At 43.1% G+C, this 27,650-nt stretch overlaps 2 protein-coding genes across 5 annotated transcripts in view; both read left to right on the forward strand.

Annotated features, from left to right (window-relative positions):
- Nucleotides 1-21,139, forward strand: part of LOC310826240 (C-type lectin-like) — a 27,116-nt gene extending 5,977 nt beyond the window's left edge. Inside the window, exons 2-6 of one of the 4 annotated variants that reach the window (XM_083701013.1) lie at nt 7,587-7,644; nt 11,645-11,742; nt 12,237-12,383; nt 18,625-18,736; nt 20,916-21,139. In XM_083701013.1, the coding sequence (XP_083557139.1) occupies nt 7,587-7,644; nt 11,645-11,742; nt 12,237-12,383; nt 18,625-18,736; nt 20,916-20,986 (486 nt within the window). In that variant the 3' untranslated portion in view covers nt 20,987-21,139. Of the gene's footprint in view, nt 1-7,361; nt 7,645-8,240; nt 8,486-11,644; nt 11,743-12,236; nt 12,384-18,624; nt 18,737-20,915 lie in introns of those variants that run through there. The other 3 variants (XM_083701014.1, XM_083701011.1, XM_083701012.1) reach the window with 3 other exon arrangements.
- Nucleotides 1-27,650, forward strand: part of TYMP (thymidine phosphorylase) — a 242,030-nt gene that overhangs the window by 136,683 nt on the left and 77,697 nt on the right. The gene's annotated exons all lie outside the window — the stretch shown is intronic.

A 27,650-nucleotide genomic window follows, 5' to 3' on the forward strand; every position in this document is an offset into this window, starting at 1 on the left:
AATCTCCAATTTTAATGGACTGTGATCTGAGTCACTCTTGGTTGGATTTCAATTTGCAGAATTCTTGGAGTTAGTTCGTTTGAGACCCAAATTTGATCTATTCTTGACATTGACTGATTTGGTTCCGAATAAAATGTAAACTGTTTCTCTAGTGGATGTCTGAGTCTCCAAATATCAATTAAATTACAATTCTTCGTCATTGAAAAGAAAGTATTAGGTAGTTTTCCTTCTTTGCTAACTTTTTTATCTCTTAACCTGTCCATTTCCATAGAAACTACTCCATCCATGTCTCCCATTACTATGATTTTTTGATCCATGTATTCAAACAGTCTTTCTTCCAAATTTTTGTAAAAATCAGTCTTATTTCCATTAGGTGCATAGATCCTGACAATTATCAATTTTTCACCTTGCCATTTGATCTGGACAGCAATAATTCTTCCTTCTTCATCCTTAAAAATTTGCTGGGCTTCAATTTTGTTTCTTACATATAATACAACCCCTCTCTTTTTCCCTTTGTCAGAAGATATGAATTCATTTCCTAATCTTTTATTAATAAACATTTTCCTGTGTTTTCTTGCCACATGTGTCTCTTGCAAACAAATAATGTCCAATTTTTTCCTTTTTAAATATTGTTCAATTTTATTTCGTTTTTTCCTGTCATTCATTCCATTAATATTCCAATTCCATAATTTCAGCGCCATAGTGAACTCCTAAATAAATTAATTTAAATTATTATTTTTTATAATCTGTCAACTTCTTCTTCTTCTTCTTCTTCTTGTTCCTCGTCCATCTTTTCCCCGTTCTCCTCCTTCTTCTCTTCCAAATGCTTCCCCCTAGGGGATCTACTCCTCCAACTGCTCCTTTTACTTCTTCCTCTTCTTCTGTTAATTCCTTGTATCGTCTCTGGAATTTACCCACTTTCTCAGGGCTAGTAAGTCTGTGCTTCTTGCTTTTATAAAAAAAGGAAATCCCCTGCGGGAATTCCCATTTAAATTCAATCTTGTTCTTCTTAAGAATTTGCACCAGTGGTTTATATGGGTCTCTTCGTTTCAACAATCTAATTGGGATGTCTTTAAAGATGATTATATAGTTCCCATCGATATTTAGTTTTTTTTCTCTATTTTTTTGAAGTATCAAATTTCTCTAACTTTAAAAGTAATTAGGCAATCTCCTGGAACTTTCCTTGACTTTGTTGTTCTTACTCTCATCCTAAATGCATTTTGCACTGTTCTTGCAACTTCTTCATTTTGTAACTCTAACCATTGTGCTATCTCTGTTATTAATTTCTCTCTAATGTTCTCTCCTTGAACCTCAGACACAGCTCTCAGCCTGAGGTTCATTTCCCTCTGCCTCAATTCGTTCATGGCAATTGCATCCCATATCTCCTCCTGTGACTTGTTGATTTCCGATAGTCCCAATTTGATTTTCTCTTCCTCACGCTTCACTTCCTTCATTTCAGTTCTTGTCTTCTTCATCCCTTCCTCTAGGGATTGTGTTCTTCTAGATAGCTCTTTAATTTGACCTTTCAGCTCGTTTACTGTCTCATCAATTTTTTATCCATTTTTCCAATTCTCGTATCCACTTGTTGTAATTTTTCTTCTAAGTTCTTTTTGCTTCGCCTGATTTCTGCAAACATTTTTAATATTTCTCCCTGATTAGGGAGAAGTCTGATTCTTGTTTTGATCCTCTTCTATCTGCTGGTGTTCCCCCCTCTCCTCCTTTCTTCGGTTGATGAGACATTTCCACAAATATGCTTTAAACACTTCTCACATAATAATCCAAATTGAATGTATGAAAATAAATTCTCACCACCACTTACTACACAACCTTATATAAACCTTGCCCAAGGTATAAATATATCGAATTAACTTCAAGTTTGGTATTCAATATCTTTTTAAATTTGTAATTTAGTCCTTTATTAATTCTAATTTCAAATCTTCAGTTTAATGTCCAATTATCTTCCACCCAGTTGGATCCTAATACTTAGAAAAAGTGAAAACTTAAAACCCAAACCAAATGAATATGTTCTTCTTGCCACCAATTAGGCTATTCCTTTTGAAATCTTAGTACTCCATTTATAATCAAATTTTTAATCCACTTTTGTTCCAGCTGTGCTGCCAAAAAAAAGTTTATTCTACTCCTAAAAATCAAAGTTTAAAGTTTAAAATCTTCTGCCACCAATTAGGCTACTCCTTTCGAAACCTTTATAATCAGGTTGTAATTAAAATTGTAATCCAGTTTAGATTTATAATCCAATTTAGTTTTATAATCCACTTTAGCCTCTTAATTATACAAAAGAAGATTTAAAAATTTAAAAAGTGGTCTCCACATAAAAAATAATATCCAAATGTTTATATCCAAATAAAGGGTAATATAATCCTTACACTTATATCCAAATGAAGAAGATCCAAGCAAATACTCCGCAAAAGCCCAGTAATGAGGAAAAGGGGGGGAAAACCAGTAAAGCCCAACCCCTTCTGAAGGGTAAAAAAAAAAAAATACACCAAACCAAAGAGAACAGGAAAAACAAGTGAGAAAAACAAGTTGTAATTTCACTTCTGACCACCGGGGGCCTAGACTCAAAAAATTAAGTAAGGAGTCTATAAGTCAAACTTTACTTAGAGTTTTTCTAAGAGAAAAAAACCCCAAAGGTAGCAGTGGCCAATGAAAAAATGAAATAAGTCCATCTAAATAATAACCCCCCCAAAAAAGGATATGCAGAAATACCCAAAATAAATCGAAAAAAGATCCTTTTCACGATTGTCTTCGTCTGTAAAAAGAAACAATGGAGTCGGAAGCTCTTCTTCCATTGCGCAGTTTTTTAAAAAGTGAAACTGGAAACGTTTTCCCTTCTCTTTTCTCTCACAGTTACAAAGAGGACCTTCAAATTCCAATTTTAGTCCCTCTGCCCCCCCTTTTAACTTTGTTCCTCCTTAAGTTATTCAGTATCCTCTTTAAAAGTTATTTCTTTGTCAGTCAAACGGGGGGGGGGGGGGGGAACAATAGCCGCTAGTGGCAACTCACTTCCCTTTCTCAAACTTTGCTTGTATGATGCATCTAAGCTGATTGCAGATGACGGCTGACCTCCGTAATTATTTCTTTCATATCCGAATCCTTCTTGATGTTGCAATCCGTTTTTAAAAATCAATTTGGGGTCGAATTCCTTCGAGAATTAAGCGCTTCCCCTATGAGCTCGGGGCTTCGTTTTCCGGAGGTAGCTATGGCTTCCCTTCAGCCCGCTTCTCCCCCCCCCCCCCCGCTGCACTCTTCGCTCCTGGCGGCCAGGTGGTCTGTGTTTTCGGCTTCCACGGGAACCTGAGTATCTGGACACCCTCCAGGTACTATTTCTGGGGGCCACTGCGCCCTGTGGCACCCCTAACTCCTCCAAAAAAACCCGGGATTCTTCACTGGGGAAAATCCCCGCTTGCGATGGGATCGTGCTCAACTGGAAGTCCCGGTGCTGGAGGAGACTCTTGAGAGTCCCATGGACTGCAAGAAGATCAAACCTCTCCATTCTGAAGGAAATCAGCCCTGAGTGCTCACTGGAAGGACAGATTCTGAAGCTGATGCTCCAATACTTTGGCCATCTCATGAGAAGAGAAGACTCCCTGGAAAAGACCCTGATGTTGGGAAAGATGGAGGGCGCAAGGAGAAGGGGACGGCAGAGGACGAGATGGCTGGATAGTGTTCTCATGAGTTTGACCAAACTGCGGGAGGCAGTGGAAGACAGGAGTGCCTGGTGTGCTCTGGTCCATGGGGTCACGAAGAGTCGGACGCGACTAAACAACAACTTTATATAGTTTCACTATTTATAAGTCTTAGCATAGCTTTCATCACGCTGATTCCTCATATTATCTTTGTGAATAGTTTTTTGTCTCAGCATGTCCTTTGTGAACAGTTATTTGTCTCAACATGTCCTCAACTCATCCAAACATCTGGCTTATCCATCCTGTTTTGTACATTCCATTAGCTGGTTCAACAGTCCCTCTTTCTTTATCTTCAGAATCAAACAATCTCTTTATCTTCAGAGTCACATACCATCTGGTTTTACTCACACTCAAAACATACATATCTCCATTCATACTCTAAGACACTCATAGGCCTCACACAAGTAGGCCACCCAAAATAACCCAGGAGTTTAGTTTCTCAGGTGCACTCTCAATATAAAACAACTGTATGAAAATAAATGAATTGGATTGCTGTATGGATCAGGGACTGGATAAAACTGGAAAAGGAAGAAGCATTGGACTTAGAAGGTCACAATAACAGTTTTGGATGGCATGCATATTTATGGTATGGGAAAGGAAAAGTGCATAAAGGATTCTACAATCATATAATTAGGAAATCATTAATGAGGGTTTGGGATGCGGGTGGCACTGTGGGTTAAACCACAGAGCCTAGGACTTGCTGATGAGAAGGTCGGCGGTTTGAATCCCCGTGACGGGATGAGCTCCCGTTGCTCGGTCCCTGCTCCTGCCAACCTAGCAGTTCGAAAGCATGTCAAAGTGCAAGTAGATAAATAGGTACCACTCCGGTGGGAAGGTAAACGGCATTTCTGTGTGCTGCTCTGGCTCGCTTAGTCATGCTGGCCACATGACCTGGAAGCTGTACACCAGCTCCCTCAGCCAATAAAGCGAGATGAGCACCGCAACCCCAGAGTTGGTCACGACTGGACCTAACGGTCAGGGGTCCCTTTACCTTTACCTTATGAGGGTTTGGGAGAGATAAAGATTTGATAGAACCAAAGACACTTTGGTGACTCTCACCAATTGAAGCTTTATTGCTCAAACCACTTGGCAAGAAAGGAAAGTGGCTTACATACAGTGATTTACTAAAAGATCAAGAAGGAAAAATGAAATTAAAAGAATATGAGGTAATAAAAGACCATTTTCAGAATTGGCTACATTATAGGCAACTACATGAAATGTATAAAGAAGACAAGAAGAAAGGATTTAGTTACACCACTTCTAGATTTCAAAAGGAAGTCATAGAAGGGAAGGTGAAGTTGCTGAAGGGTGCATGTAGGATTCTGCTAGAATGGGAAACAAAAGATGGGAGGTGAAATCGGTCATGATCCAATGGGCACAATATATAGGCCATAACATAAAATTTGAAGATTGGGGAAAACTGTGGAAAACAGACTTAAAATATACAGATTGCTCTCTTTCGAAAGAAAATTATATGAAAATGATGTATAGATGGTACATAACGCCAGTACAGATAGCAAAAATGGATTGCTGACTTTCTGAACTAGATAAACACACGCCAATAAATGAGAATTTTGACAGAATGCAGAGTAAGATTTGCAGCCTTCTCTAGATTCAGATCCAGTCTTTGGCCTTCATTCAACCCAGTGTTGCCTCTAAGCAGCTGCCTAAAACCTCAATGGCCGGTCTTGATTCAGATTCATTTCATGGACAATTACTGGCCCAAAGTCACCCATTGAGCTTCATGGCTGAGTGGTGAGTTGAAACATGGGCTCTCCCAGACCCTAGTCCAATTGTTTCTCCATTATTTTCTAATATTATATTTCCTGCAATTTCTGCTGCCTGGACGGCTGCTCATGCATAGAGCTTTCAAAGGAAAGTGGTCGGGCTGTGCTTTTGGGTTGAGTGCATCTGTCAGATTATTGCAAACTCATAATGAATATGACACCCCCATACTCCCCACAATATTATCTATAAATCCCCTGAAACGATCACAAACAGGAGAAGTTAAAGTTGCCATGATTTTCAGCAACTGAAGCAGAGAACGACAGACAGACAAGTGAGTAGCTTTCCTAGATTGCTATTTTTTTGCCCAGTCCTTGGAGAGGTGTTCAGTGGCACCAGATTCTCACAGCAGTTTTGAAGTGGAACTAAAGGGTTTTTGTTTTTGTTTTTTAAAAAAGGTAAATGACCCCTGGACGGTTAAGTCCAGTCAAGGGTGACTATGGGGTTGTGGCGCTCATATCGCTTTCAGGCCGAGGAAGCCAATGTTTGTTCACAGACAGCATTCTGGGTCATGTGGCCAGCAGGACTAAACCGCTTCTGGTGCAATGGTACACTGTGACGGAAACCGGAGCGCACAGGAACGCCGTTTACCTTCCCGCCACAGCAGTACCTATTTATCTACTTGCACTGGCATGCTTTCGAACTGCTAGGTTGGCAGGAGCTGGGACAGAGCAATGGGGGATCACCCCGTCGCGGGGATTCGAACTGCCGACCTTCTGATCGGCAAGCCCAAGAGGCTCAGGGGTTTAGACCACAGTGCCACTGCAGAGACAAAGCCAAAAGTTGGCAAATTTCAAAGCTGGGGAGGTGTTTCAGCTGGGGAGCGGGTGCATTCAACACAGTCACAAACATTAAATCTCAAATGTTGATGGTACGTTTCATGACAAAGAAATTAAGAGTGAGTAAAACACATTCTTTTCAAATGAGAAAAGAAAAATACCAAACTGTCAATGGAAAAGCAAACTTCTCTGGACCATCAATTAGATTTTTTTAATTTAGGGGAGAGAGAGAGAAAGAGAGATGTACTGTATTAGGCGAATATGTTTGAAGCCTTTTTTCCAGCTTTGTTTCAGCTCGGATCCAGTGCTGCATATACAGTTGAAAGGTAGATTCTCCTTCACTGGAGGTTTTTAAACAGAGATGAGGATGATGAGGATGATTTACAGCCCACCCATCTGGCTGGGTTTCCCCAGCCACTCTGGGCAGTTTCCAACAAGATATGAAAAATACAATGAAACATCAGACTTTAAAAACTTCCCTAAACAGATTGGATCTGTCAGGAAATATTTAGCTGTTGTTTCTGTTTCGCAGGGAGTTGAGCTAGCTAGACGGCCCTTTGCAACTCTATAATTCTAGAACTCTATAATTCTTTGAATCCTATATTTCAACCACCTAAATTTCACCAGCCCTCTAGTTTAAGCTTACTACATGATCCCCACTGCCAACCCAGAGAGACATTCCAGGAATCAGGATCCTGGAGTCTCAGAAGCTAGTGATTCTTTTTTTTTTTTTTTTTTTTTTTTTTTGCTAGTGATCAATCTAGTATCCAGGGAATAGGATCCAGGAAAATCCAAACGGGAAACCGGTTTAGGTAAAAATGAAAGAAAAACATTTTCAGAGGAAAAAGGGAGGTGGGGAGGAAACTAAAATATTTTGGGACAATGAGGATACCTTAAGGTCCACCTGAGCCCTGATATCCCAGCTTGAGAGAGCCAGCTTGGCAAAGTGGTTGGACTTGGACCTGTGAGACCAGGGTTTTTGAATCCCCACTCAGCCTGGAAGCTCATTGGGTGATCTCGGGCCAGTCCCTCCTTCTCTGCCTAACCAACCTCTCAGGTTTGTTATGAGGGTGAAATGGGGAAATGAAGAACTATGAACAGCGTCTGGAGCTCCTCAGAGGAAAGAAAGTGGCATATAAAGCCAATAAATAAAGAGGAATAAACTTGTCTACAACAGAGTCATGTCAACTCCCAGGAAAACAAGTATTTTCTTATAGGGTGGGGAATTGGATACAGGATAGGAATCTTAGTCTACTGGAGAGCAAGTGTCTCTATGTATTCCTTTATCTTCTTCTTCTTCTCTCTGCAAGTACAGATGGGGCCAGTCACTTCCTTCCTTTCTGAACTCCTGGTCATCACCTTTCTCCTGCAAGGTACATCCAATTTCTCTTTCAGATGAGGCAAGCCAAGATGAAACAGGATGGGTTGGCACTCAGGTGCAGCGGGGGTTCCTTCCTGCTGGTATGCAGTGGTGGAGCCATCACTTAGTGGTGGAGCATAGACTATGCATGGTAAAGGTCCTACGCTGGACCCACAATATCTCCAGTTAAAACGAGGATCAGGTGGCAGGTAATAGTAAAAGCACTTCTCTCCCAGACACACCACAGATACAAGGTCTTCCCGTAACAAAGAAATCCTTCTGGCTTTGTTTTCCCCAAATCACTTTTCTCATGGAGGAACAGGCTATCAATGACTATCCAGGACCAGTAGAACATGTCCTGAGTACAATCTACTGTGGATCAAGCATGACAGAGTCCAATTGTCCTCATGCCCTTGAATGTGCATCTACCACCTCCTTCAGGTGCTTCTTGACTCCTCTTCCCAAATTAGTCTTTGCCTGTATCTATAGTCACTTCATTATAGTCATCACACCCTGTGTGATGTCACACAAAGAACTCCGCACGCAGCGTTGAGCAAATCTGTATCTGAATTCTGACCTACTCTTCCCCACAAGAAGTTATATTTTATATACATGGCACGTCCACACTGGAGGAAAATGTGGAGGTCTCACCATTGATGTAGAGATGTCCACATGACGTTCTCCTCACCCCAGTGCTGTCCTGGACCTTCCCCTTTTAAATGCAGAGAGGAGAGGTCAATTCTTGGAAAATCCAGATAAGAACACCATCAACACCACCCTATGTGAAATGGAAAAGTTTTGGGCCAACACTGTGGTGGGGTCCATATTTTGTTCCAATGTGGATAAGCCCATTGGTGAATTAGGTGTTATAGGATTGCAGTTTAAGGGGGTAAACCTATTGAATGCAGCTTGTATAGGATTGCATTTTCTGCTTTGCAATTAATCGTTCACTCAAGCAAGCAATTCAACACAAATAACTCAGTATAAATGTTTAAATATAGCCATCTTCAAATATCTAAAGGACTGACGCAAGGAAGATGGAGCACAATTGTCTTCTGCTGTTCCAGAGGGTGGGACTCAAACCAATGACAGGAGATTCCAACTAAACATCAGGGTTAACTTTCTGACAGCAAGAGCTGTTCGAGTAGGGTTGCCATATTTCAAACATATTTCAAATCCAGACAGAAAGTTGTTGAGCTGTTGTTGTTGCTGTTTGCCCCAAGTTGCTGAGCTTATTTTGCTAAATCACATAGATAATTTACATTTTTGAGCTATTTTTATGCAAAGCTTTGGGCAAAATCACATCGATAATTGACATTTTTGAGCTATTTTTATGGAAAGCTGATGAAAACGACACTGCCAACATGGCTTGCCAAATGTCCAAATTTCCCCCCGAAATTTTGACAATTTTTGCCCGGACACTGCTACCAACTGCAGTGTTCCAGATATGTCCAGGAAATTCAGGTTGTATGACAACTCTGCATTTGACAGAGGAATGGATTCCCTCAGAAGCTGGTGGACTTTCTTTCATTGGAAGTTTTAAACAGAGTTTGGTTGATGTTCTTCAGTTGTGATTCCTGCTTTGCAAAGTGTTGGACTATTGGGTCCCTTCCAATTCTACAGTTCTATGATTCTAAGCGAAATATACTCAGAGTCGCAAAGTGATTTCATGCTCTTTATTCAGCTCATAGTGGTGAGGAGGAAAATGAATGAATGCCCCCTCAGAGTATCTGCTTATATACATTATTTACACAATGGGCTGCACGTGATTGGCTAATTCCGGAATTCTCCTGTAAGCCAATCAGGTTGTGGATTCACTTCTATCTGTAGCATGATTGAGTGGTTCCAATCATACTGCTGCATTGTTCTTTTTTTTTTAAAAAAAATATTTATTACTTTTAAAGATTACAAAAAAGGAAAAGAAAAGAAAAAAAGACAAGAGAAAAAAACAAAAGAGAGAAGAAACAATACAATACAATATATAAAACACAACCTAAACACATTAAACTAAACACATTAAACTAAACTAAACAAAACCCTAACCCACCCTAACCTTAAACAAAACAAAACAAAAAACAATTAAAAACATACACCACACCTTTTCCATACCCTTTTTGTATTCCACTTCTATTAATTGTTTCAGCAAATCCTTTCCATCTTTCTCTATTTTCTATCATAATATAAATATCTTAACATATTTTTAACCTTATTTTCCATTAAAGATAAAATACTTATATATGCTTAACTCCTTATAACATTTCTGCTAAGGCCATAAAATTTCATTCCACCATTTTTCTATCACTCATTAATTTTACAGTATTTCTATATATAAACTTTAAATTTTCCAATCTTCTTCCACCATCTCCTCTCCCTGGTTTCGGATTCTGCCAGTCCTTTCCGTCAATTCCATATAGTCCATCAACCTGGAGATCTTATATCCGAGGCTGTTAACTCTTTTCCAGGTCCCTTCTGCAGGTCTTCTTCATATTCTTTAATGCTAAAGAGCAGATCTCAGGAAGACTCCGACTTAACAATACTTTTATTCCTTCTGGACAGGTCAGCCAAATTTCCATAGTTGAAGCTAAGATCCATAAAGTGTTTCAGGACATGTTTCAAGATTCCTCCAAATCCAAAGATCCCCAGAACTTCAATCTCCTCCAGACCCAAGTCCATGTCCCAGAAGTTAGTTAATCCCTGCATAGAGGGATCTTTCAAACTTTCCTTCTTCAGTCCAAGCTGGGATCCGATCCTCAAAATCTGACTTTTTCTAGATTCAATCCTAAAAGGCCTCAATTTATAGTCCTCAATTTGCTTCTGTAAGACTAAGGATCCCGCTTGTATTACTTTAGGTTCATCAACAACAGCTTTCTCCTTCTCCTCCCCAATTTGTCCTGCCAAAGAAGATTCCTGTACCAAGTCCTGAATTATTTCTGTGTTGGTGCTCACTTTTTGTCTCAGATTAATCACTTTTTGTTCCAAGTTAAGAATTTTAATAGTCATATCATCTGTCTTGTTGTGAAGCTGTTCCAGCAAATAGCTTATCTTACATAGTACAGTCACTATGGCTTCTCCTGTCAACATTCTTAAATGGTCCTGGTTCTCACAATTTCTTATCTTGCAGCTGGAGATTCCCCAGTTCCACTCCTATAACAGTTTCAAAAGCTCCCTCTAGAGGGAAACAGTCTCCACTTGTATCAATCCTTTCAAACACAACTCAAGCAATAAAGATAGTTTCAATTTTCAGTTACTTTTCCTCCTTTTTAAACGCAGAAGAGGACAATGGACAGCTAATATTTAGTTAGCTGTCAAATACGTTCTGTTCACAGTCAATGAACTCTCCCAAAACGTCACTCTTTCTAGCAGCCCGTTTCCAGGTTCAGAGCGGTGGTAATTTGATTTTTCACTCTCTCCTGCAGGCTCCCTAGGTTCAAAATTTCCCCCCTCTTCTCCTGCTTCCAAGGGGGGTTTGGTGATTTTAACCGATGGAAATTTAATCCTTTGCCAAAGGTTTTCCAAGACTTTAGCTTGTAACGTCTTTGCTTCAATCTATTTACAAAAGAGGAAGGCGGACTTCCTGTTTAAAACCTTCCCGTTTCGATGCCAAATTAAGATATTTAAAGATCCAATTTTCCGTTCTACTCACGGGTGGTTGTTTAAAGTCCAATTGTCCACAGGAAAAAGTCAGCGCTCTCCACCAACAGCAATGCGGCTTCACTCCGTGAAAAAAGCACATGCTGCTGCATTGTTCTAAGACCAATCAGACTGCTGTATTCTGAATACTATTGTTCTAGGACCAATCAGACTGCTGCATTTTGGATCCTATTGTTCTAGGACCAATCAGACTGCTGTATTCTGAATACTATTGTTCTAGGACCAATCAGACTGCTGCAGTTTGAATCCTATTCAACTCAGTATATAACACTAAGTGTAATTGAAATTCCTTGATTGTACTTAAATTACAGTTAAGGGCATGACTTTGCTACACCCCCTCACCAAGATTTTCTCTCCTCTAGCAGGCACAGAGGCAAGTCCCTGCCCAGAGAAATGGATGTTCTTTGGTGAAAGTTGCTATGCATTATTTGAGAATCCCCTATCTTGGAATGATGCAGAGGTAAGAAGCTATTCTTGGAATATTGCAGTCTGTTCAACTACTAAGAAAATTCTCAAAGCATTTTCCTAATAATCTTCTCAAGGAGTAATCATGACCCAATGCACTCAAAATTATAAAAGGAAGGTACGCATTTATGTGCCGTACACAGCGTGGTGGTGGGAAGAGAAGGTCTATTTAAAAACACAAACCACTAACAGGCAAAACGATCTCTTGTTCTTTCTATCTGATTTGTTATCAAATAAAATTCAGTGCTGATTCCATAGAGGCATAAGAGTCTATATCACACAAAGTAGACGTAAGTAAAGATGCCGTTTCTAATTTTGCGATCCTTATGCTCAAGAATGTTTGAGCTCACCTGGAGCCCTAACCCTAGATACTTTGTGGGGCTGATCCTGCCAACCCAAGCTGGCCACTGAAATTCATCCCCCTGGGGTGGGATGGAGTCAAAGAGGGCACCCTCTAGGGTGAAAACCTTAACTCTTTGTCTCTCTCAGGCAGATTGCCAAACACAGAAGCAAGGAGCACATCTGGCTTCCATCCTTGATGACCAGGAGATGAAGTCAATAGCAGCCTATATTCGTTTCAATCAAGAAAAAAATTCTGCAGTCTGGATTGGGCTGTTTGCCCACAAGGCGAGTGAGGTGTGTACAGGAAGCTTCTAGTTTTGTTTTGTTTTGTTTCTTCTTCCTCTCCATATTCTGTGCCTGAGGAAACTGCAGATCAAAAGCTTAGGAAGATGCCGTTGAACCAAGAAAGTGTGCCCTACGTTAGAAGAAGAGGCCACTGTGCCAGAAATTTTCAAATATTTGAAAATTCACTGCCATGCAGTGTGGAGAACAGTATCCCCATCACTTCTTCAACTAAATGGAGAGAAGCTTCTCTTACAGGACTGGCCCTTCCCTGAGGTGGGGTGAAGCAGTCATGGCAGAACCCCAAGAGGTGGCACTGCCACGGTCACTCCACACCACCTCTGTCAACAAAAGAGAAAAGGCGCTGGCAGCAGCGCCTGCTACTGGCAAGATCACATGTGACCTTGTCAAAATCTCACGAGAGCTTGCTGAAACCCTTCCTGCTGCTTCGCAGGCACTGCCACCCATGCCTTTGGCAGCAATGAGGAGGGGCAGCACATTCTCATTTCTCCTCAGGCGGTGGAACAGGACGTGTCATTCCCTGCTCTTTGCTACTTGGGATAGGATCGAATTCCACAGAGGGAAGGAGAAGGTCCAAGGACCGTGAGGGAACAAAGGCCACTCCACCCTTCCTTATTGTATTTTAATATTCTGTTGGAAGCCTCCCCGAGTGGCTGGGGAAACCTAGCCAGATGGGCAGGGTGTAAATAAATTTATTATTATTATTATTATTATTATTATTATTATTATTATTATTATATGGAGGAGAGGCAACTCTGCCATCACTGTTGAGGTGCTACAGCCTCTTAACTTCCTCCTTCCCAGTGCTCCTGTCATAAGAGCGACAGCTAAGTTCTTTTTGGATCAGAGCGTTTTCAAGAAAGACAGAATGACACAAATCTCTTCAGAATACCTTTTATTGATTAACTGGTAAGAGCTAATAAGGACTCCTTCACTCCTCTCATTCATACTCACCAGATGGTTGGACCCACTAAGAAAGGTGATCAGCCTTTCTTAAGAGTCTGTTGGGTGGCTTTCCTCTGCAGTCGGACAGCCAATGCTCCTTGCTTTGCAGCTTCTTCAATAGTCTCCTCTCTCATAGGAATCAATGTTATTAATAATAATAATAATTTATTATTTGTACCCCGCCCATCTGGCTGGGTTTCCCCAGCCACTCTGGGCGGCTTCCAACAGAGATAAAAAATACACTAAAATGTCACATATTAAAAACTTCCCTGAACAGGGCTGCCTTCAGATGTCTTCTGAATGTCAGGTAGTTGTCCATCGCCTTGACATCCGATGGGAGGGCATTCCACAGGGCGGGCGCCACCACCGAGAAGGCCCTCTGCCTGGTTCCCTGCAACTTGGCCTCTCGCAGTGAGGGAACCGCCAGAAGGCCCTCGGAGCTGGACCTCAGTGTCCGGGCAGAACGATGGGGGAGGAGGCGCTCCTTCAGATATACTGGACAGAGGCCATTTAGGGCTTTAAAGGTCAGCACCAACACTTTGAATTGTGCTCGGAAACGTACTGGGAGCCAACGTAGGTCTTTCAAGACCGGTGTTATATGGTCTCGGTGGCCGCTCCCAGTCACCAGTCTAGCTGCCGCATTCTGGATTAGTTGTAGTTTCCGGGTCACCTTCAAAGGTAGCCCCACGTAGGACCTTTACCGCCTTCACTGGTTCTGATTTAAAAGAGAGGTAGAGCTGGGTATCATCTGCATACTGATGAACACCCAGCCCAAACCTCCTGATGATCCCTCCCAGCGGCTGCATGTAGATGTTGAAAAGCATGGGGGAGAGGACAGAACCCTGAGGCACCCCACAAGTGAGCGGCCAGGGGTCTGAACACTCATCCCCCACCACCACTTTCTGAACACGGCCCAGGAGGAAGGAGCGGAACCACTGTATGACACTGCCCCCAGCTCCCAGCCCCTCAAGACGGTCCAGAAGGATGTCATGGTCAATGGTATCAAACGCCGCTGAGAGATCCAGCAGAACTAGGAAACAGCTCTCACCTTTGTCCCTAGCCCGCCGGAGATCATCAACCAGTGCGACCAAGGCAGTTTCAGTCCCATGATGAGGCCTGAATCCCGACTGGAAGGGATCCAAATGGTCTGCTTCTTCCAGGCGTGCCTGGAGTTGTTCAGCAACCACTCGCTTAATCACCTTGCCCAAGAATGGAAGGTTTGAGACTGGGCGATAGTTGGCCATTGTGGCCGCATCTAAAGATGGTTTTTTAAGAAGCGGTTTAATAACCGCCTCTTTCAGCGGGTCTGGGAAGGCTCCCTCACGGAGGGAAGCATTCACCACCCCACGAAGCCCATCGCCCAGTCCTTCCCGGCTAGCTTTTATAAGCCAGGATGGGCAAGGATCCAGGAGACAGGTGGTTGGCTTCACTCGTCCAAGCAGCCTGTCCACATCCTCGGAGGTAACAGATTGGAATTGATCCCACACAACTTGACCAGACAGGACTCTAGCACTCTCCCGCCCCGGCCCTGCTCCCACGGTGGAGTCTACTTCTTCCCGAATCTGAGCGATTTTATCTGCAAAAAACTTTGCGAAATCATTGCAGGAGAACATGTGGCCCGTACTGGGTCCTGATGTTGCAGGTGGTTCCGCTAAATTGCGAACCACCTGAAAGAGTCTCCTGCTGCTGTTTTCTGCAGATGCAATAGAGGCGGCGAAGAAAGTCTTCTTCGCCGTCGCTATCGCCACTTGGTAGGCTCGACGTTGAGCTCTAACCCGTGTCCGGTCAGATTCAGAATGAGTTATCCGCCACCGGCGCTCTAGCCGTCTCAACGATTGTTTCATTGCCCTCAGATCCATGGAAAACCATGGAGCTCTCCGGGCTTCATGCAATCGGAGAGGGCGCTTCGGAGCCAAACAGTCAATAGCCCTGGTTAACTCCACATTCCAGCGGGCCACCAGGGAATCGGCTGAAAGGCCATCAACATGGGATAAAGCATCCCCAACCACTCTCTGGAAACCATTTGGATCCATTAAGTGGCGGGGGCAGACCATCCGAATCGGTCCCACCTCCCTGCAGAGGGGATGGGTCGCAGAGAAGTCCAGTTGCACCAGGAAGTAATCTGACCATGGCACTTCTTTCGTTTCGCTTTTACTTAGTGTCAGATCACCAACATCCGTAGAGGTAAACACCAGGTCCAAGGCATGTCTGCGGCTATGGGTTGGGCCAGACTTATTCAGGGACAGCCCCATGGAGGCCATGCTTTCCACGAAGTCCCGAGCGGCCCCTTGTAAGGTCGTGTCGGCATGGATGTTAAAATCCCCTAGGACGACCAAGCTAGGTGTCTCCAGGAGAACATCCGCCACGACCTGAAGCAGCTCGGGCAGGGAATCCTTGGTGCAGCGGGGAGGTCGGTACACCAAAAGGAATCCTGTACTGCCCCTATTGCCCAACTTCCAGAACATGCACTCAGAAAACTGGGTCTTCCCAATAGGACGCCTGGTGCAAACTAATGACTTCCTAAAAATCACTGCAACCCCCCCCTCCCCGCCCACATGACCTGGGTTGCTGTGCGTAAGAGAAACCTGGTGGACAAGCAGCGGCAAGGACAGGCCCATCTGCTTCATCCAACCAAGTCTCTGTTACACATGCCAGGTCAAGTCCTCCATCCATGATCAAGTCATGGATGGCAGTGGTCTTATGAATCATGTTCCCTTTGTTACGCTGGTCCCTCATGATGTCCTCATGAAGAGTCTCCCACAGTCTGGCTTCTGTCATGCTGCCATGCTGTCTCCATGAATAGCTTGCTTGTTTCAACATGTCTTCAGTTTGACCTCTAATTCACCCAGACATTTGTCACATCCTGCTTTTGGTGCAGTCCATTAACTCATCCATCCAGTTTTGCCCAGTCCATTAACTGGCTCAATAGTTCTTTATCTTTGACTCAATAACCTCTTTATCTTTTGTCTTCAGAGTCACGTACCATCTGGTTCTGCTCACACTTCAGACATATCTCCATTCGTACCATTTGGCACACTAGATATCTCTTCAGTTATACCATAAGCTCACACTCCATCATGCTGAATAGGGGAAAATTGAAAGGTCAAGAAATTGGCAGCTCTTCCCCAGCTCAGAATTTAATCCAAGCCATAGAAGAATTTTAGGGACCTTAAATAGACTGTAGTCCTCCACTGGTTTATTGTGTTGGTTTTTTGGAAGGTGCAGCACAATTTCTCTGCATCATTTTTTAATAGCCTATTGTTTCCTTTGTTTTTCTTATTTTCTGATGGTAACAGCTGTTCGACAGAAGAATGGACTTAGATTCATAAAGGCCATAGAATCATAGAACTGTACAGAGGGAAGGGACCAGAAAGGCCACCTCATCCAAACCCCTGCAATGAAGAAATCTTCATTGAACCCACAACCCTGAGATTTGTCATGAAATTCTACTCATAGTGATCCAGAGCAGATTCCAGCAGATAGTTAGCAGAGTAAAAATTTAAACACGTTGCAGGATTCCCAAAAATAGACCCGAGGCAATTAATATTTCACACAGCAGAGCTTTACTGCTACTGAAGGCAAATGAGCATAATGGTCACAAATCCAATACAATCAGGATTGGAACAGTCCATAAGAAATCCAGTTGCAGCAGACTTAAATTTACAATCACATGTTGTTGTTGTTGTTGTTTGGTCATTTAGTCGTGTCTTCATGACCCCCTGGACCAGAGCACGCCAGGCACTCCTGTCTTCCACTGCCTCCTGCAGTTTGGTCAGACTCATGTTGGTCTCTTTGAGAACACTGTCCCACCATCTCGTCCTCTGTCATCCCCTTCTTCTTGTGCCCTCCATCTTTCCCAACATCAGGGTCTTTTCCAGGGAGTCTTCTTTTCTCATGAGGTTGCCAAAGTATTGGAGCCTCAGCTTCAGGACCTGTCCTTCCAGTGAGCACTCAGAGCTGATTTCCTTCAGAATGGAGAGGTTTGATCTTCTTGCAGTCCATGGGACTCTCAAGGGTCTCCTCCAGCACCAGAATTCAAAAGCATCAATTCTTTGGCGATCAGCCTTCTTTATGGTCCAGCTCTCACTTCCATACATCACTACTGGGAAAACCATAGCTTGAACTATACGGACCTTTGTTGGTAAGGTGATGTCTCTGCTTTTTAGGATGCTGTCTAGGATTGTCATTGCTTTTCTCCCAAGAAGCAGGTGTCTTTTAATTTCGTGACTGCTGTCACCATCTGCCGTGATCATGGAGTCCAAGAAAATAAAATCTCTCACTGCCTCCATTTCTTCCCCTTCTATTTGCCAGGAGGTGATGGGCCCAGTGACCATGATCTTCATTTTTTTGATATTGAGCTTCAGACCATATTTTGCGTTCTCCTCTTTCACCCTCATTAAAAGGTTCTTTAATTCCTCCTCACTTTCTGCCATCAAGGTTTTATCATCTGCATATCTGAGGTTGTTGATATTTCTTCCGGCAATCTTAATTCCAGTTTGGGATTCATCCAGCCAAGCCTTTCGCATGATGCATTGTGCATATAAGTTAATTAAGCAGGGAGACAATATACAGCCTTGTCGTACTCCTTTCCCAATTTTATATTAAAGCTGTATATTAAAGAAATATCATATTAAAGCTTTTATATTATAAATAATATTTCAAATTCCCCTATACCCCTCGTTCCCCTTCACCCATGTTTGATCTCTCTCTCTCTCTCTCTCTCTCTCTCTCTCTTACTTCTTCCATCTTGTTGTGTTGTTATAATTTAATCATTGTTCAGCTGATTCTTTTATTATTTCCTTCCTTACCCCTGTGCGTTTTACACGTTATCTATTAATATTCCAGTTTCGGAACCCTATTTTTTCATATATTCCTTCAGGGAGTGAAGGAATATATGTGAAGGCCCCTGTCTCTTTTTCTTTTTTCTAAAATAGTTTTTATTAAGTTTCTTACAAATATAACACGTACTACGACAAAAAAGAAAGAAACAAAACCACAAACTTAACAAAAAAGTAAATAGGAAAAAGAGGGGGAAAATACTTGTCAACAAACACCTAATCAATACAAATTAATTGGTTATTTAAACTTCTAACATCATAAACATGTTTTGGACTACCTCTGATCCCTGTCATCTGAATTTCCTTGTATTTAAACGCAGCAGTTTTCTAACATCGTTATTAAAACACCGTATTCCAATTAAAATAAAATTTCTTAACTTATCTTAAGGTTCTAAATCTCAATTATTTAACTAACTCTTAATTTCCTGTCTCTTTTTCTGTCTCTACAGATCTCCAAGTGGCAGTGGGTGGACATGTCTCCACTCCCATACACTGCATGGGCACCCGGGGAGCCCAGTGGGACAGGTGGCGTTGAGAAGTGTGCCGAACTGAAAACTGATGGTGAGAAGGGGGGGGTGTGTGTATCACAATATGCCTTTGGGAGTGCCAGCAGTCATCTTCTTCTATACTGTATGCCACTTGTGGCCTGGTTGAACGCAGTCCAAGGGTGAGTGCATAGAGAAGAAGAACGTGTCCCTAGCCACCTCCTACCTGAGCAAACCAGCAGGTCAGTTGGCCATGTCAGCAGAAGGGAGGCTTTCACGAACCGGTGACCTGCCTATTCAGTGTGGTGTAGTGGTTAAGAGCGGTAGTCACGTAATCTGGGGAACCGGGTTCGTGTCTCCGCTCCTCCACATGCAGCTGCTGGGTGAACTTGGGCCAGTCACACTTCTCTGAAGTCTCTCAGCCTCACTCACCTCACAGAGTGTTTGTTGTGGGGGAGGAAGGGAAAGGAAAACATTAGCCGCTTTGAGACTCCGTAAAGGGAGTGAAAGGCAGGATATCAAATCCAAACTCCCCTTCTTCTTCTTCTTCTTCTTCTTCTTCTTCTTCTTCTTCTTCTTCTTCTTCTTCCTCTTCCTCTTCCTCTTCTTCTTCTTCTTCGAGAAAGTCTCTCGGGTCCCAATGGAGCAGGAAAGACAATTTATGTATGAAACCGCGTGGATGAAGAGTGGCAGATTTCAGTGGATGGATTATGCCAAAATGGCAAAAATGACCGGAAGAATCAGAAATCAGGAAGACCAAAATTCTAATAAGGAATGGGGAAAATTTATAATTTATCTTAATAGGATTGGAAGAACACTTGTAATTTAATGGCAAATTTGGGATACAATGGAGAGGTAAAACATTTGGACTTGGATTATTATAAAAGATGCAGGAGAAAATAGTTCATAAAAGGACCCACAAAGGGGGGGGGGGGCGAAGTTCAGGAGCTTCTTTATGCTGTATGTTGGATATGTGATTGTAAAACTTCGATCTGAAATTAGATAGATAGATAGATGATATAGATAGATGATTGATAGATAGATGATAGATGATAGATAGATGACGATAGATGATACATACATACATACATACATACATACATACATACATAGATGATAGATAAATAGATAGATGATAGATGATAGATAGATAGATAGATAGATAGATAGATAGATAGATAGATAGATGATTGATTGATATAGATAGATAGATAGATAGATAGATAGATAGATAGATAGATAGATGATAGATAGATAGACAGTTGATATAGATAGATGATAAATAGATAGATAGATAGATAGATAGATAGATAGATGATAGATAGATAGATGATAGATAGATAGATAGATGATAGATAGATAGATAGATGATAGATAGATAGATGATAGATAGGTAGATAGATATAGATAGATAGATAGATGATAGATAGATGATAGATAGATAGATAGATAGATAGATAGATGATAGATAGATATAGATAGATAGATAGATAGATAGATAGATTGATAGATTGATAGATAGATAGATATAGATGATATAGATAGATGATGATAAATGATAGATAGATAGATAGATAGATGATATAGATAGATAGATGATAGATAGATAGATGATAGATAGATAGAGATAGATAGATAGGTAGATAGATAGATAGATAGATAGATAGATAGATAGATAGATAGATAGTCTCTTGGAGGTGCCCCAACCTGCTTTGGTTTATCCAAGCAGCAGCAAGGAAAACACAGGCAGAATATTCTTGGGTAGTAAATGCAAAATGGTAGCTTCAACCATGTGCTCTAAGCTTGGAGCCCATGTAGGCATGTCTTTTTTGACCATGGTGCAAAGAGTGTGGGGGGGGGACAAGGAGTGAAGACTTCACTTACTCCTTCATCAGAGAAGAGGGGGCATGACCTAGTGAACCCAGGAGCACACCTCTATGATCTTAACCCATTCATACACAAACTAACACTCATGCACAGTTATGTTTGGCTGAAATAAATAAAACATTAACAAAAAATACAAAACCAAACTGAACCATTTCCTACATAAATCGCTGCAGTCCGGAATTGTCCTTTGATTCTGTCAATTACAATGAAAACAAAAATCGCTTGGTCAAATGTGTGGAGTGGAAACTGCCATCCAATTTAATTTATCGGGATCATTTTGCCAGGTCTGAATTAAGATTTTCTTTCAGCGGGAAGAAGCCATGAATGGACAGGGACACCTGACACCTTTTCTCTCTTTCCCCCTCTAGATTACCTGCAGTGGAATGACCGTGACTGTGAAACTGCCCTTTCCTATCTCTGCAGATATTCCAGGTACTGAGAGCAGCCGTTTATGGAGGCTTCAACACGCTCAGTGACCTTTGAGGAATATGGAGCTGAATTCTGCCTTCCAATGCCCCTTTCCCATAGGCTGCCTGTGGGTCAGATCTTCTCTTCTCTGGCCTCTGATACTAGTAAACTTTCTCTCAAATCAGCACAAGGGCTTGGAGTTTCTCTGTCTCCCCTCCTTTCATCCATTCATAGCATCTTTGGTTTACAGAAGTTCTGGCCTCTCCACCTGAGTGTCGTGGAGAAATTGCTTTTCTGCCCCAAGGGGAACATTTTAAAAAATTGTTGTTGGTTGTTGGCATTCCTCTGTCTTGAGAGACAATGGGTTGCGCTTCTGGGGGTCAAACTTCCTGGGTGGAAGTCTGGACACAGTGTACAGAGGATGCAAAAGTCCTGCCCCTCTTGTAAATGTCCTGTTGCCCTGTGCTTCTGCATCAGTCTGTGTCAGGGAACTGCCATCAGCTCAGAGGCGAGAGGTGGAAGGGCAGATGGATTACAGAGAGCCTCCAAAGATCGTGGGAAGCAGCACTTCCTCAGCGGAGGAGGGAGGTCCCGCCTCTAGTGGGGAAGAGCTGCAGGGCCCGGAGGATGCAAGGAGGAGCCAAGGCACCGTGCCTGAGCAAAGCGGGGAGGAGGGAGGTCCCCCTTTACCCAAGCCTTCCCTGTACAGTAGGTTTTCACGCAGAGAGGGGAGGTGTCGGCTGGGGGTCAAGAAACTACTCTGCTGGGGAAAGTTTAAGGACCGCCCACTCTCAGATTCTGCTAGTGACTGAGCAAGACATGGAATTGAGGCTTTCTGCAATGTAAATGCTTCACACCAATCATAAAGCTTTTGAAAAGACCAGTGAGGGATCTTGCCTGTTCGCTCTCAAGCAACCACCTGATAGGCACAATAGCAATCTCCATATCTTCTGCAAATTGCTCTGCAGCTGGCACACTCCATTCCTCCTCTCCACGCCCTGGGAAGGCCCATAGTTGGCCATAAAGAGGCTCATCCCCGTGGACACATGTTCAGCGTTGTTATACGCAAACTCAGCTAGCGCCAATTTCTCCACCCACCCAATCATTCTGCCTCTCACTGACGTCGCAGCGTAGGTACTGCTGCAATATGCCGTTCACTCTCTCGGCCTGCCCGTTGGTTTCTGAGTCCCTAGCCATCGAGAAGCTCACCTCTACCTGCAGCAGGCTCATGAGTTTACGCTAGAACCGCAATCAGAGATGACCCTTAACGGAGTTCCATGCAGCCTAAAAATGTGATCCACAAACAGCTTGGCTGTCTCCTCGGCTGACACCACATGGGAGCAGGCCACGAAGTAACACGTTTTGGTCAGTAGATCGACCACCACCATCACCGCTGCCTTTCCCCTTGACTTGGGCAGATCTGTCATAAAATCAATGGGCACCACCTCCCAGGGCCTCCCCGGTGTCGGTAAGGATTCCAGTAACCCCGCTGGTGCAGTTCTTTCCCCTTTGGCCCCCTGACACCTGTCGCACCCTCAGACATATTCCCATACATATTCCCATACATATTCCCATACATATTCCCATACATATTCCCGTACATTATGTGGGAATGTCTTTAGGTTCATTCAAACCAAAGTAATATACTAATATAAATGGATTAGTTGCAGGTTTCTTCTTCTTCGGGGAATTAATCACCTTATCTAAAAATCTAATAACTGCTTGCCATCTATAAACCACCACCCCGTGTATGACACCCCCTATTTAGGGGACACAAAATTAAGAAAATGGGGGGAGATTGCCCAGAGTTGTTGAGCTTTCTTGGGGGGGGGGGGATTGCAAAAAAATCACACACCCGCAAGACTGACGATGGCAACTGCACGCATCACCAAACCCACCAATTTTCTGTCCGCTTGCTGCCAGCCGCCGCCCAATTGCCACTGCAACAGCCATTTGACAGCAGCCTTTGCCGCAGCCACCAATCACCCGCCCAATTGCCGCAGAAAAACTCCTGCTTGCAGCAGCAACCAATTCCCCCGTCCCAACTCTGCACCGTCCTTTTATAAAATGACCCCCCATTTTTGACATTATTTCATAAGAAAAAACCCTCGTCTTATACACGGAAAAATACAGAATGTCCTTTGGATCAAGGAGACATTTCCTTCTAGCCAAACATTTCTGAATCATGAGCATCTGATGTGATGGGTAAGGCTGACAATTTTAGGGAACATCATAACTCAACACAAATTGAACACTGTTCTATAGCATAGATCTCACAATGAATTCTGAGGGTCATAAGGTAATTGTACCATCCTATATGAAAGACTCTTTCAGATCTCTGTTGGAATTTGGGGTTTTCTGTTCACTAGCTCTGAACACTGTATTGGTAAGCTTTCTTGGTGAGGAAATGTTTCTAAAAACATTTGTAGAAGAGTGTAAGGTAAACAGCATTTCCGTGCACTGCTCTGGTTCACCAGAAGCATGGAAACGCCATTTACCTTCCCCCTGCAATGGTACCTATTTATCTACTTGCACTGGCGTGCTTTAGAACTGCTAGGTTGGCAGGAGCTGGGACAGAGCAACAGGAGCTTACCCAGTCGCGGGGATTCGAACCGCCGACCTTCTGATCGGCAAGCCCAAGAGGCTCAGTGGTTTAGACCACAGTGCCACAGGTTCAATCCCCAACATCTTCTGACAGGGTTAGGAAAGACTCCTGCCTGAATCCCTGGAGAGATTCTGTTAGGATTGCAATAAGTCTCGAATTTCCTGGACATATCCGGAATACTACAGTCGGCAGCAGTGTCCGGGTGTAAATCGGAAAAACGTCCAGGAAAATCCAGACATATGGCAGCAGTGTCGTTTTTGCCAATTTTCCATTGAAAAATAGTTCAAAAATGGCAAAGCTCAACAACTTTGCCCCCCAAAACTTAGCAATTTTGAAATATGGCAATCCTAGTCTGACTGCCCATTTAGACCCAGTAGTGAGCTCAATGGACCAGTGATCAGAATTGAAAGAAATGTCCCAATCGTTTATGTCTGTCCTGTGGTTTGCCGCAGAACTTCAGCTTTTAATATTAGATTCTCCATGCACCCTACACCAGTTCACTGGGAGTTCCTGGTTCACAGGTCACTGCTCACCTGGAAAAATAAACTGTCGTTCTAATAGGTTGTGACTGATGACTGCATTGCCAGCACATGCCTCTCCCTGGCAGTCTCTGTATATAGAAACCTGTGCAGAAGGAACAAAAGTTTCCCTTGCCCTGGACAAGTTTATTGGGGAAAGGCAGTGAGACAAAAAGGTAAGTAGTTCTCTTTGGCTTTGCTAATCTTTCAGAGGCTCTCAGTGGAGGCAAATGCACATGAAAGGTTGGAAGGGAAATGGATGGGTCTCCGTCGGGAGGACGAAATAAACTGGCTGGGTTTGAAATTTGCAGGGTTTGCTTGCCAACAATCATGGATTCAAAGAATTGTGGAGTTGGAAAACATCCTTTAGTCCAACCCCCTGCAGTGCAGGAGTGTTAAGTTTTACTATATCAGTTTCAATGTTATATAATAGATTTATTAAAAAGCCGTAGTTATTTGAGTGCAATTCCTTCCAGGTGCTTGATTGGTGAAGATTGGGTTAGAAATATCATGCATGGATGTAGAAGTAAGGCAGGGCATTTAGACGGCACAGCAGAAGTCACAGAGGAAGAAAAGGGGGGTTGCTACTTAATACACTGCTTTAGAAGGTGGTTAATAAATTGGTTGTATTATTATTATTATTATTATTATTATTCATTTCATTTCTATACTGCTTTATGTTTTTAAGAAAAACCTCAAAACAGTTTACAGCATATTAAGCATTAATAAAACAATCCAGAATCAAGCATTTCTGAAGAAAGTCAAATATAAAGTATACAGTCAAAGCAAGATCGTTAACAGGACACTAAAATATTATCTTAAAGATTTCAGAATAAAACATTACAACGGAGGTCATCCACAGAACACAAACAAAGTTAACACACAAATAAATCTTTAACATTTCAAAAGAAAGCATTGCTAAGTGAAGTCAAATATAAAATGCACATTTAAAACAGCATAGTTAACAAGAGAATAGAATATTATCATAAGCACGACACTGCTGTTTGGCAGGCACAAAAAGAAAATCATTAGTAGTAGTGATATTTTTATTGTTTCTCGGCGTTTCTACCAAGTCATGGCTAATACTTGTTGGGAGACAAATTTTCTCTCTATGAGCCATCATTTTAAAAAACCTGCCTGACCTAAAGGCCAAGATCACATATTGTGGCGGTGAGTTCCATAGGATGATTGTGGGGTGCTTGAAGGTGTGCTTGCTTTGGTCCTAGAAAACCAACCCCTTTGTAAGAGAGGAAGAATAAATCTCTTTATACCCTCTCTGCTCATTGTTCACAATCTCTTAGTAGCCTGTCTAAACTAAAGATATATTTTTTAAAAATCAGCCTCTCCGGTGGACCTCCTAAGCCTCCTGTTGGTGTTGTTATGTGTTGGTGGGCTAAGAGCCATAGCAGAGCAAATGGAGAGCTGTAGAGAGCAACTGACTGGCAAAAGTGTGTGTGGCGGAGGATTATGTTTTTATTTATTGCTTTTTTAATACCCCGCCTTTCCTCCATGAAGCTGCATATATCCTCACAACAACAGCCTCTCAAGCCCAAGCACGCCTGCCCTTTGGAACTTCTTCAAAACAGGTAACAAAAGCAAGCAATGATACCTCCAAAAAGTGGTATAAAACATATGCATATTCAAGCATAAGTTCTTCTTAAATATAGAATTACGATCAGAGCCAAAATCAAAGCTCTGTCTCTCCCATAGCCTGCATCCAGCCTAAGACTATGCAGCTCCATGGAGAGGCACCAGGATCGCGTTCTTATGTTTTCTGTGGCGTCCAGAGAAAGACTAACAGGAGATTTGCAATTGAATCCCTTCACATGATCTAAGGTTAAACACTCACTTGAGTGTTAGCAGAGAACACCAGCAGTTAGTTATTAATCTGTTAGAGCTCGGAGAGAGCGTCAGCTGCATCCATGGAATTTCCCAGTGTCAAACCCTCCACCAATATATATACAGGTTTTCTCCATTTCAGGGGTGCCAACCTGAATAAAATATGGTGGGGGCGTAGATATGCCCTGCCCTGCATAATTGATCACATGATGCAATGCACACACACCATTTGAATGGGAATGCCCATCAACTTTATGGGGTCCTGGCCCTCTCAAATATTTTATTGTGGAGGTCGAAGCTCTTAGGGCCCCTTGGAGTTGGCTCCTATGCTCCATTTCAATGTGTAATTGAGCAATTATAAACAACCCCAGGAGGGGAAAGTGCTCTTATGCTCAAATTCTGCATCCTGTTTCCCATAGGTTGACTACTGTGAGAACAGGGTGCTGAGCTAGATGGATGCTCTTATCTGTGGAGTTTGGAGTTTACAGGGTTAAAACTCCTTGGTGTCCTGTATCTGGGGAGGGGCCTGACGCAGGGCCATACGTCACAGGCTTTGTCTGTCTTTGTCTGTGAGAGTTGGTTTCACTTTAGACTGAAAGAAGCAGCAGAGAGACTGTGTGTGCTTTTAGCACGGAGAGATGCCCGAAAGTTCTGATGGATTTATTGCTGTGTAAATAAACACCTTTAGAGATAGCAACGAACTGTCTCTGGACTTGATTTATCCCTCTATCTCACACGGATGGCAGGACCGCTGCAACTCTGTTTTTCCTGCCCAGGGCAGCCCCTAAGCAGACCTACGCAGGGAAGCACTGACTGGACGGCAGGATTTAATGGCCAAAGGTTATGGGTCTTCTGTGTTTCCTGCCAAGTGTGAGGAGGGAAGAAGGCTGCCAGCTTTGAGCTGCTTTGAGCTCCTGCCAGGAAGGGCAGTGGGAGACGCTGGTGGAGAGCGGAGCCAAGAGGAGGCTGCTTCGGAGACCAGCTAGCTGGCAACGCTTAAGCCCCGGGGGGGGGGGGGGAGGAAGAAGGCTGCTCAACCACAGCAAGGCCATGAGAGCTACTCCGGTGAAAGACTCAATGGGGCCAAGTGGGAAGCCTGGTCAAAGCGCATGTACTACTGGCTGGAAGAAAAACAGCTATGGAATCCAGTTCTTGCCCAGCCCAATGCTGCAGCTGCAGAGGTTGAGAAGTCTGCAGGCACAGTGGAAGCTTGTGAACCACACGTGGCTGATGCTCTAGAAAGAGAGCAAAGGGTGCTAGCCATTTTAAGGGCCAGTGTTGATGCTTGACTGTTGCCAAATCTTCAAGGGAAGAAGCTCTGAGTCACGTGGCAGGCACTGAAGACGGCATGTCAGGCCGCAGTGGGAGCCAGACCAGAGGGGGCTAGAGGATGCTCAGAGAGAGCACCAAGCCCAGAGGGGGCTGGGACTGTTCCGGGAAGCTGTTTCTATGCTTCGACACGTCTGTGTGATGGTCCAGGAGAGAGGCTGAGAGCTGGGAAGAGGAAGGCAGTTGCAGTCAGTTCCTCAGGCAGCTGGGCACCCAGGAGTGGGGGTGCAGGCCGATCCAAGAGCTCTGGGAAAGCCAAAGTCTCCAAGAGTTGTTTGTGCTCTGAGGCGAAGCCCAACAGCGAAGGGCATTGTTCTGCAGAGGCTCTGGAATGCAAGGTCAGCCACCTGCTAAGGCAGATAAGCAACGGTTCTCAGACGGCGAAGCATGAGAACACCAGCAGG

This window comes from Podarcis gaigeae (genome assembly GCF_964106915.1).
Source record: "Podarcis gaigeae genome assembly, chromosome: 10".
In the NCBI taxonomy this organism is placed as follows: domain Eukaryota; kingdom Metazoa; phylum Chordata; class Lepidosauria; order Squamata; family Lacertidae; genus Podarcis; species Podarcis gaigeae.